We start from the raw sequence: 12,119 nt of genomic DNA on the forward strand, positions 1-12,119 counted from the left end.
ATGCAGCGTGAATTCTAAATGCAATTTGCCACGTTTGGCTGAGCTAACGGGATGTTTTGCTGGCATTTCAGTGCGGTTATAGATGAGCTCTAAATGTCAGGTGCAGAGGCTAAAAAGCCCCCGCAGGCACATGGACCGCTCTGCACCAGTTAAAATGTCAGATGGCTGATTTGATTTTTTGTCCTTTTTTTTAAGCATATATATATATTTATATATATATATATATATATATATTTTTTTTTTTACAGTAAAGTACAGTAAAGGTCATTATTTTTTAAATTTTCTATACTGCCTAACCCAGGGGTAGGCAACCCAAAACGTTGAAAGAGCCATATTGGACCAAAATTACAAAAAAAAAAAATCTGTTTGGAGCCGCAAAAAAATAAAACCCTTCTATAAGTGCTATAATGAAGTCAACACATCATATACGTTTCTATATTAGCCTACTATCAAAATGACTATGCGACGCAGGCTGACACAAATCTTCGTTGGCAAAAATGTTGAAATGTAATACACTATATTGCCAAAAGTATTTGGCCACTGTGGAGAATGCATATATGTTTAAGAGTTCTTTCTTTTTACCGTATTTTTCCGAGTATAAGTCGCTCCGGAGTATAAGTCGCGCCGGCCGAAAATGCAAAATAAAGAAGGAAAAAAACATATGTACGTCGCACTGGAGTATAAGTCGCATTTTTTGGGGAAATGTATTTGGTAAAATCCAACACCAAGAATAGACATTTGAAAGGCAATTTAAAATAAATAAAGAATAGTGAACAACAGGCTGAATAAGTGTACGTTATATGAGGCATAAAAAAGCAACTGAGAACGTGCCTGGTATGTTAACGTAACATATTATGGTAAGAGTCATTCAAATAACTATAACATATAGAACATGCTATACGTTTACCAAACAATCTGTCACTCCTAATCGCTAAATCCCATGAAATCTTATACGTCTAGTCTTTTACGTGAATGATCTAAATAATATTATTTGATATTTTACGGTAATGTGATAATAATTTCACACATAAGTCGCTCCAGAGTATAAATCGCACCCCCGGCCAAACTATGAAAAAAACTGAGACTTATAGTCCAAAAAATACGGTACATAGCCATGTTTAGAGTAGCTAGTACTTTTCCTTGGTATATTCTACTAGTTTCTCTTGTGTTCAGAGGTCTGTTTAGTGTCTTAAACCATCGGAATGTGAAATACAACCCCCACTCTTTTCTTATCAGTGTTGCGAGGGGGAGATATGGGGGCTTTGTTTGTGTGCAAGGAGTTGGCTTTTCCGTTTGATTGTCAGACCAACTAAAGTAGCCAATATGAATGTATTGGTCTAGGTCAGGGGTCGGCAACCTTTACCACTCAAAGAGCCATTTTGACAAGTTTCACAAATTAAAGAAAACAATGGGAGCCACAATACTCTTTTGAAAATTCAAAATGAAATAACACTGCATACAAAGCTTTTTTTGCTTTGTGCTATGTTTTAACCAGGGGTCTCAGACACATGCCCCAGCCTGCACCTTAATATGAAAATGTAATGTTATTGCGGACCGCAAGTTTTAAATGAATGGCGCTTGATAGTCGCATACTTGCCAACCCTCCCAATTTTTCCGGGACACTCCCGAATTTCAGGGCGTGATGGCACTGACTTTAGCGCCCTCTACAACCTGCTCAAACAGTGTACCTGCTCGGCCACATGTTGAATGCAGCTTCTGATTGCACAAGTAAGTGACAGCAAGGTATACTTGGTCAACAGCCACACAGGTCACACTGACGGTGGCCGTATAAAACAACTTTAACACTGTTACGTTACAAATATGCGCCACACTGTGAACCCACACCAAAAAAGAATGACAAACACATTTCTGGAGAACATCCGCACCGTAACACAACATAAACACAACAGAACAAATACCCAGAATCCCATGCAGCCCTAACTCTTCCGGTCTACATTATACACCCCGCACGGAGGGGGGGGGGTTTGGTGGTAGCGGGGGTGTATAATGTAGACCGGAAGAGTAAGGGCTGCATGGGATTCTGGGTATTTGTGCTGTTGTGTTTATGTTGTGTTACGGTGCGGATGTTCTCCAGAAATGTGTTTGTCATTCTTTTTTGGTGTGGGTTCACAGTGTGGCGCATATTTGTAACGTAACAGTGTTAAAGTTGTTTTATACGGTCACCGTCAGTGTAAGCTGTGTGGCTGTTGACCAAGTATGCCTTGCTGTCTCCTACGTGTGCAAGTAAAAGCTACATACAACATGTGGCCGGGCTGGCACGCTGTTTGTACAGGTTATAGAGGACAATAAATGCAGTGCCATTACGGCACGCCCTTAATTTAGTTGTTTGGGTGAAAATCGGAGAACATTTGCCCCGGGAGATTACTAGGAGAGGCACTGAGATCCGTAAATCTCCTGGGAAAATCGGGAGGGTCAGCAAGTATGCTGGGAAATTCGGGAGGGTCGGCAAGTATGCAGCTGAGCCGCATCAGAGTGGTCAAAGAGCCGCATGCGGCTCCGGAGCCGCGGGTTGCCGACCCCTGGTCTAGGTGCTTCTCCTAAAGCTTTAGTAAAACTTGATAATATTCCTATTCTGTCTTGGTGGTCCTTCTTACTCAGCATATATGTCATCAAAAGAACTTTGGATTGACCAGTAACTTAGATTCCCTTGGAGGAAGAGCTGGTCTGACGCAACACCACCCATCCAAATGATCAGAATCAGGTGTCTTAATCACTTGGCACGGCCACAGGTGTATAAAATCAAGTGGAGACGCGTTCTCTGGAGTGATAAATCACGCTTTTCCATCTGGCAATCTGATGGACCAGTCTGGGTTTGGAGGTTGCCAGGAGAACGCTACATTTCGGACTGCATTGTGCCGAGTGTGAAATTTGGTGGAGGAGGAATTATGGTGTGGGGTTGTCTTTCAGGAGTTGGGCTTGGCCCCTTAGTTCCAGTGAAAGGAACTTTGAATGCTCCAGGATACCAAAAACATTTTGGACAATTCCATGCTACCAACCTTCCTCTTCCAACATGAATGTGCACCTGTGCACAAAGCAAGGTCCATAAAGACATGGATGACAGAGCCTGGTGTAGATTAACTTGACTGACCTGCACAGAGTCCTGACCTGAACCCGATAGAACACCTTTGGGATGAATTAGAACGGAGACTGAGAGTGTGTGACCTCACCAATGCGCTTTTGGAAGAATGGTCGAAAATTCCAATAAACACACTCCGCAACCTTGTGGACAGCCTTCCCAGAAGAGCTGAAGCTGTAATAGCTGCAAAAGGTGGACCGACATCATATTGAACCCTATGGGTTAGGAATGGGATGGCACTTCAAGTTCATATGTGAGTCAAGGCAGGTGGCAATATAGTGTATTTATTCTACCCATTTTTACAACATTGGAAAACACATAGTAAAACACATGCTTCTCAGAGGGTGAGATAACTCCTCTAAATCACTGGCTTCCAATGACCAAAGATATAGATGTGTGTGTCAAAGTTAAAGGAAATGGCGGGCTGTCTTCTTCGAATGGATTTATAACAATCTATGCAAACTGGGTTACGTTTGCTGTGGTCTATAACGGCACACAAACCACTATCAGAAATGCAGCCAATATTACATACAGATAATATGTCACGAGACATGCAGATGTAAAATAAATAGAGGACATAGGAAATTAAATGAGCTCAAATATACTTACAAGTGAGGCATAATGATGCAATACGTACGTAAAACTAGCCTAAATAGCATGTTAGCATCGATTAGCTTGCACTCCACACAAGTCGATGACATCAACAAAGTTCACCTTTGTGCATTCACACACATCATGAAAAGATTGGTGGACAAAATGAGACAAAGAAGGAGTGGCATAAAATATGTCTTTCTCTGGGATCGTTGAAGAAAGTTGTACATGTAAACAAACTACGGTGAGTTCAAGGACCGCCAAAATTAGTAGGACAAAACGGCGCTCGCCACATACTCTCATCAGAGAATAATGTTTAATATAAACAGTGGGATTTCTAACAATTAGGGAGGTTTGTGTCATGTTTGTCCTCCTACGAAAACCATATTAAAACAAAAATATATATCCCCCCCCCCCCCCCATCTTTTTCTATTTTCATAAATTTTTGAAAAAGCTCCAGGTAAAAACTGATTTTCAAGGTTAAGAAATTATTTTCAAGGTAAAAACTGATTTTCAAGGTAAAAACTGATTTTCAAGGCAAAAAATTATTTAAGGCAAAAAATTATTTTCAAGGTAAAAAATTATTTTTTTCCCCCCCATCTTTTTCTATTTTCATACATTTTTGAAAAAGCTCCAGGTAAAAACTGATTTTCAAGGTAAAAACTGATTTTCAAGGCAAAAAATGATTTTCAAGATAAAAAATGATTTTCAAGGCAAAAGTTGATTTTCAAGGCAAAAAATGATTTTCAAGGTAAAAGTTGATTTTCAAGGCAAAAAATGATTTTCAAGGTAAAAAATTATTTTCAAGGTAAAAGATGATTTTCAAGGTAAAAGTTGATTTTCAAAGTAAAAGTTGATTTTCAAGGTAAAAAATGATTTTCGAGGTAAAAAATGATTTTCGAGGTAAAAAATGATTTTCAAGGTAAAACATTAGGGCAGCGCTAAAGAGCCGCAGGTTGCAGACCCCCGGCTTAACCTCTCCATGGCCACTGGTACACACCAGAGACGTGTTAATATGAATTACGTTACCTCTGCTTTTCAGGGCGTTCAAGTGTTGTTCAAGGTCGTCAGCCATATTGGTTCAGAGGTGTCATGTTTGAAAAAGGGTTTTACCATCGCATCTTGAGTAACAAATATAATAATTCTCAGTATTTATTGTCGATGAGGCCTTCAGTGAACTATATTGTGCTTCCATAATATTAAACATCATTGATGAAAACAAGACACTTTACATCCATTTACAGACGTGTTAGTGTTCCAGCTCTTGTATTGGATCTCATTAGATTGTGTTGTTGTAGCTCTTGTGTTGTACAGTACACACTCTTGTGTTGTACAGTACACACTCTTGTGTTGTACAGTACACACTCTTGTGTTGTACAGTACACAATAATGATCAAGTTACCTGTCTAAGTAGCTGTATGCATGGCAGTGCTTCTCAATTATTTGTAATGCCTCCCCCAGGGGACAGACATTTTTCACGCCCCCCATTATTGATTTCAAATATTTTCTGTCATGCCCCCTCTAAGGGACACACATTGTTCACGCCCACTCTGAATTAAAATACTACTGAGCTCAATTATTTTCTGCCATGCCCCCTCTAGGGGACAGACATTTTTCACCCCCCCCCCCCGTAAATCGAAATACTATTGAGCTCCATTATTTACAGTCATGGCTCCTTTTGGCGACAGACATATTTCCCGTCCCCTCCCCAGAATCGATATACAGTACCAATGAGCTCCATTATTTTGTCATGGCCGCTTTAGGGGACAGGCATTTTTCACGCCCCCCCCTAAATCCAAATACTATTGAGCTCCAGACAGACATTTATAAAAAAAATACAACTTTTAATTTTTTGTCATTAAAAAATACAATCATGCGTGCTTACGGACTGTATCCCTGCAGACTGTATTGATCTATATTGATATATAATGTAGGAACCAGAATATTAATAACAGAAAGAAACAACCCTTTTGTGTGAATGAGTGTAAAGGGGGAGGGAGATTTTTTGGGTTGGTGCACTAATTGTAAGTGTATCTTGTTTTTTATGTTAATTTAATAAAAAAAGAATTTAAAAAAATTATTTATTTATTTTTAATTTCTTGTGCGGCCCGGTACCAATCGATCCACGGACCGGTACCGGGCCACGGCCCGGTGGTTGGGGACCACTGCTCTAGGGGACAGACATTTTTCAAGCCCCCCCCTAAATCCAAATACTATTGAGCTGCATTATTTACGATCATGCCCCCAATTGGGGACAGACATTTTTCACGTCCCTCCTAAATCAAAATACTATTGAGCTCCCTTATTTTCAGCCATGCCCCCTCTAGGGGACACATTTTTCACGTCCCCCTAAATCGAAATACTGTTGAGCGCCATCATTTTGTCATGCCCCCTCTAGGGGACAGACATTTTTCACACACCCCCTAAATCGAAATACTACTAAGTTCCATTATTTACGGTCATGCCTCCTTTTGGGGACAGATATTTCTCCTGTCCCTTCCCCTGAATCAATATACAGTACCACTGAGCTCCATTATTTTGTCATGCCGCCTTTAGAGGACAGACATTTTTCACGCCCCCCCCCCCTAAATCAAAATACTATTGAGCTCCAATTATTTTGTCATGCCCCCTCTAGGTGACATACATTTTTCACGCCCCCTCACTTCCCCCCTCAATCGGAATACTATTGAGCTCCATTATTTTGTCATGCCCCCCGTAGAGGATATACATTTTTCACGCCCCCCTCAATCAAAACACTATTGAGCTCCATTATTTTGTCATTCCCCCTCTAGGGGACATACATTTTTCACGCCCCCTCACTTCCCACCTCAATCGGAATACTATTGAGCTCCCTTATTTTGTCATGCCCCCTGTAGAGGATATACATTTTTCACGCCCCCCTCAATTAAAACACTATTGAGCTCCATTGTTTTGTCATGCCCCCTCTAGGTGACATACATTTTTCACGCCCCCCACCCCCAAATCCAAATACTATTGAGCTCCATTATTTATGGTCATGCCCCCTCTAGGGGACAGACATTTTTCACGTCCCCACCCCCAAATCCAAATACTATTGAGCTCCATTATTTTGTCATGCCCCCTCTAGAGGACAGACATTTTTCACGCCCTCCCTAAAACCAAATACTATTGAGCTCCATTATTTTGTCATGCCCCCTCTAGAGGACAGACATTTTTCACGCCCTCCCTAAAACCAAATACTATTGAGCTCCATTATTTTGTCATGCCCCCTCTAGAGAACAGACAGTTTTCACGTCCCCACCCCCAAATCCAAATACTATTGAGCTCCATTATTTTGTCATGCCCCCTCTAGAGGACAGACATTTTTCACGCCCTCCCTAAAACCAAATACTATTGAGCTCCATTATTTTGTCATGCCCCCTCTAGGGGACAGACATTTTTCACGTCCCCACCCCTAAATCCAAATACTATTGAGCTCCATTATTTTGTCATGCCCCCTCTAGAGGACAGACATTTTTCACGCCCTCCCTAAAACCAAATACTATTGAGCTCCATCATTTTGTCATGCCCCCTCTAGGGGACAGACATTTTTCATATCCCCACCCCTAAATCCAAATACTATTGAGCTCCATTATTTTGTCATGCCCCCTCTAGAGGACAGACATTTTTCACGCCCTCCCTAAAACCAAATACTATTGAGCTCCATTATTTTGTCATGCCCCCTCTAGGGGACAGACATTTTTCACATCCCCACCCCTAAATCCAAATACTATTGAGCTCCATTATTTTGTCATGCCCCCTCTAGAGGACAGACATTTTTCACGCCCTCCCTAAAACCAAATACTATTGAGCTCCATTATTTTGTCATGCCCCCTCTAGAGGACAGACATTTTTCACGCCCTCCCTAAAACCAAATACTATTGAGCTCCATTATTTTGTCATGCCCCCTCTAGAGGACAGACATTTTTCACGCCCTCCCTAAAACCAAATACTATTGAGCTCCATTATTTTGTCATGCCCCCTCTAGGGGACAGACATTTTTCACGTCCCCACCCCTAAATCCAAATACTATTGAGCTCCATTATTTTGTCATGCCCCCTCTAGGGGACAGACATTTTTCACGTCCCCACCCCTAAATCCAAATACTATTGAGCTCCATTATTTTGTCATGCCCCCTCTAGAGGACAGACATTTTTCACGCCCTCCCTAAAACCAAATACTATTGAGCTCCATTATTTTGTCATGCCCCCTCTAGGGGACAGACATTTTTCACGTCCCCACCCCTAAATCCAAATACTATTGAGCTCCATTATTTTGTCATGCCCCCTCTAGAGGACAGACATTTTTCACGCCCTCCCTAAAACCAAATACTATTGAGCTCCATTATTTTGTCATGCCCCCTCTAGGGGACAGACATTTTTCACGTCCCCACCCCTAAATCCAAATACTATTGAGCTCCATTATTTTGTCATGCCCCCTCTAGAGGACTGACATTTTTCACGCCCTCCCTAAAACCAAATACTATTGAGCTCCATTATTTTGTCATGCCCCCTCTAGAGAACAGACAGTTTTCACGTCCCCACCCCCAAATCCAAATACTATTGAGCTCCATTTTTTTGTCATGCCCCCTCTAGAGGACAGACATTTTTCACGCCCTCCCTAAAACCAAATATAATTGAGCTCCATTATTTTGTCATGCCCCCTCTAGAGCAGTGGTCCCCAACCTTTTTGTAGCTGCGGACCGGTCAATGCTTGAAAATTTGTGCCACGGACCGGTGGGGGGGTGGATTTTTTAAAAAAAAATTTTTTTTTTTTTTTTTTACATAAATAAATACAATCATGTGTGCTTACGGACTGTATCCCTGAAGACTGTATTGATCTATATTGATATATAATGTATATATTGTGTTTTTTACGTTGATTTCATTAAAAATAAAAATAAAAAAAAAAACCTTTTTTTTTTTTTTTTTTTTTTTTTTTAATTTCTTGTGCGGCCCGGTACCAATCGGTGGTTGGGGACCACTGCTCTAGAGGACAGACATTTTTCACGACCCCCCCTAAATCCATATACTATTGAGCTCCCTTATTTTCGGTCATGCCTCCTCTAGGGGACAGACATTTTTCAAGCACCCCCGCCCTCTAAATCGAAATACTATTGAGCTCCATTATTTTGTCATGCCCCCTCTAGGGGACAGACATTTTTCACGTCCCCACCCCTAAATCCAAATACTATTGAGCTCCATTATTTTGTCATGCCCCCTCTAGAGGACAGACATTTTTCACGCCCTCCCTAAAACCAAATACTATTGAGCTCCATTATTTTGTCATGCCCCCTCTAGGGGACAGACATTTTTCACATCCCCACCCCTAAATCCAAATACTATTGAGCTCCATTATTTTGTCATGCCCCCTCTAGAGGACAGACATTTTTCACGCCCTCCCTAAAACCAAATACTATTGAGCTCCATTATTTTGTCATGCCCCCTCTAGGGGACAGACATTTTTCACGTCCCCACCCCTAAATCCAAATACTATTGAGCTCCATTATTTTGTCATGCCCCCTCTAGAGGACAGACATTTTTCACGCCCTCCCTAAAACCAAATACTATTGAGGTCCATTATTTTGTCATGCCCCCTCTAGGGGACAGACATTTTTCACATCCCCACCCCTAAATCCAAATACTATTGAGCTCCATTATTTTGTCATGCCCCCTCTAGAGGACAGACATTTTTCACGCCCTCCCTAAAACCAAATACTATTGAGCTCCATTATTTTGTCATGCCCCCTCTAGAGGACAGACATTTTTCACGCCCTCCCTAAAACCAAATACTATTGAGCTCCATTATTTTGTCATGCCCCCTCTAGAGGACAGACATTTTTCACGCCCTCCCTAAAACCAAATACTATTGAGCTCCATTATTTTGTCATGCCCCCTCTAGGGGACAGACATTTTTCACGTCCCCACCCCTAAATCCAAATACTATTGAGCTCCATTATTTTTTCATGCCCCCTCTAGAGGACAGACATTTTTCACGCCCTCCCTAAAACCAAATACTATTGAGCTCCATTATTTTGTCATGCCCCCTCTAGGGGACAGACATTTTTCACGTCCCCACCCCTAAATCCAAATACTATTGAGCTCCATTATTTTGTCATGCCCCCTCTAGGGGACAGACATTTTTCACGTCCCCACCCCTAAATCCAAATACTATTGAGCTCCATTATTTTGTCATGCCCCCTCTAGAGGACAGACATTTTTCACGCCCTCCCTAAAACCAAATACTATTGAGCTCCATTATTTTGTCATGCCCCCTCTAGGGGACAGACATTTTTCACGTCCCCACCCCTAAATCCAAATACTATTGAGCTCCATTATTTTGTCATGCCCCCTCTAGAGGACAGACATTTTTCACGCCCTCCCTAAAACCAAATACTATTGAGCTCCATTATTTTGTCATGCCCCCTCTAGAGGACAGACATTTTTCACGCCCTCCCTAAAACCAAATACTATTGAGCTCCATTATTTTGTCATGCCCCCTCTAGAGGACAGACATTTTTCACGCCCTCCCTAAAACCAAATACTATTGAGCTCCATTATTTTGTCATGCCCCCTCTAGGGGACAGACATTTTTCACATCCCCACCCCTAAATCCAAATACTATTGAGCTCCATTATTTTGTCATGCCCCCTCTAGAGGACTGACATTTTTCACGCCCTCCCTAAAACCAAATACTATTGAGCTCCATTATTTTGTCATGCCCCCTCTAGAGAACAGACAGTTTTCACGTCCCCACCCCCAAATCCAAATACTATGAGCTCCATTTTTTTGTCATGCCCCCTCTAGAGGACAGACATTTTTCACGCCCTCCCTAAAACCAAATACTATTGAGCTCCATTATTTTGTCATGCCCCCTCTAGAGCAGTGGTCCCCAACCTTTTTGTAGCTGCGGACCGGTCAACGCTTGAAAATTTGTGCCACGGACCTTTGGGGGGGTGGATTTAAAAAAAAAAAAATTTTGTAATTTTTTTTTACATAAATAAATACAATCATGTGTGCTTACGGACTGTATCCCTGCAGACTGTATTGATCTATATTGATATATAATGTATATATTGTGTTTTTTATGTTGATTTCATTAAAAAAAAATTAAAAAAAATTGTTTATTTTTATTTTTAAAATTTCTTGTGCGGCCCGGTACCAATCGGTCCGCGGATCGGTACCGGGCCACGGCCCGGTGGTTGGGGACCACTGCTCTAGAGGACAGACATTTTTCACGACCCCCCCTAAATCCAAATACTATTGAGCTCCCTTATTTTCGGTCATGCCTCCTCTAAGGGACAGACATTTTTCACGCCCCCCCCCAATCAAAATACTATCAGCTCCATTATTTACTGCCCAGCCCTCTCTAGGGGACAGACATTTAAAAAAATTAAATTTTGAATTGAAATACAATTACTTGAGAAGCTCTGATCAGTGCACACTTCCATTAGCAGTCATGAGGCCCTATTGCACTCAATGTACTTCAAGTGCTCTCTCTGTCTTGAGTTGTGTGTCCAAGTGTACTACATTTCTAAAGACCAAGTCACCTTCCCGACAGGATGACCCCAAGAAGCAGGAGGACCACGCAAAGTCGCCCCCGCCCAAGGAAGAGGGCGCCATGAACATCCTCAACTCTCACTCGCCCAAACACGAGAACAACCGTCCCACCTCCGTGGTCCACGACCATAGCCAGGCCCCCAACAGCACAGACGACAACACCGAGGTAAACATGCTCCACAACAACTTGGTATAAAATCCCAACCCCCATACAAATCCGAGTGGAGCCCCCAAGAAGAGCACACACAGCACAAAGTGTGCACCGTCAGGCCTGATGTTAAAGTAAGCACACAATTGAAGGATACGACATGTTTACAATGATTGCATAGTGGCGCCGCTTGCTTTCTTTCCTTCCTCCACCGACTAACGACTGACTTTTCCTCGCTTCTGACGCTCCTGCCTTGGTCTTTCACGGCCAATGAACGCCTCCATCGTCTCCCATTCTGTCCCCCGCCCCCCTCTCTGCCTGCCCCGCCTTACTGTCTCGCTCTCCGCTCGCATGCATCGGTGTTATCAAAGTGTCTGAAAATAATGACGAGAAAAAAAATGTGCAAATGAAGTGGACGTGTACTCGCAACTTTTTTCATGTTTCGGCATTGCTAATGATAAGTGTCTAGATTACATGACGTGTTTGCTTGGATATTGGAGTCTGTATACTACACACACTGTGTCTTGGTTCTCTGTGGGATTTGTAATACTTTTATGTACTTGAGGTTCTTTTCTACTTTTTTGGCTATAAATGGAGGATTCTAGTTAACAGTGGTGGGAATAAATCTTTTTTCATTTTCTTCAACTCGCGCCTGTGAGCTCTACTTCCCCCTCTGGCGTGTCTCTTTTTTTTGTCTGCATGTCTG

The 12,119-nt window shown here is 42.0% G+C and overlaps 2 protein-coding genes across 10 annotated transcripts in view; one reads left to right on the forward strand and one right to left on the reverse strand.

Annotated features, from left to right (window-relative positions):
- Positions 1-12,119, reverse strand: part of LOC133635972 (MAP7 domain-containing protein 1-like) — a 106,806-nt gene that overhangs the window by 63,256 nt on the left and 31,431 nt on the right. The gene's annotated exons all lie outside the window — the stretch shown is intronic.
- LOC133635969 (chondroitin sulfate proteoglycan 5-like) overlaps positions 1-12,119 on the forward strand; it is a 57,711-nt gene that overhangs the window by 38,391 nt on the left and 7,201 nt on the right. For all 4 annotated transcript variants that reach the window (XM_062029498.1, XM_062029500.1, XM_062029501.1 and 1 more), the window contains one exon: positions 11,267-11,431. In XM_062029498.1, coding sequence (XP_061885482.1) covers positions 11,267-11,431 — 165 coding nt within the window. The remainder of the gene's footprint in view (positions 1-11,266; positions 11,432-12,119) is intronic.

The sequence above is a fragment of the Entelurus aequoreus genome, linkage group LG20 (genome assembly GCF_033978785.1).
Source record: "Entelurus aequoreus isolate RoL-2023_Sb linkage group LG20, RoL_Eaeq_v1.1, whole genome shotgun sequence".
Taxonomy (NCBI): Eukaryota; Metazoa; Chordata; class Actinopteri; order Syngnathiformes; family Syngnathidae; genus Entelurus; species Entelurus aequoreus.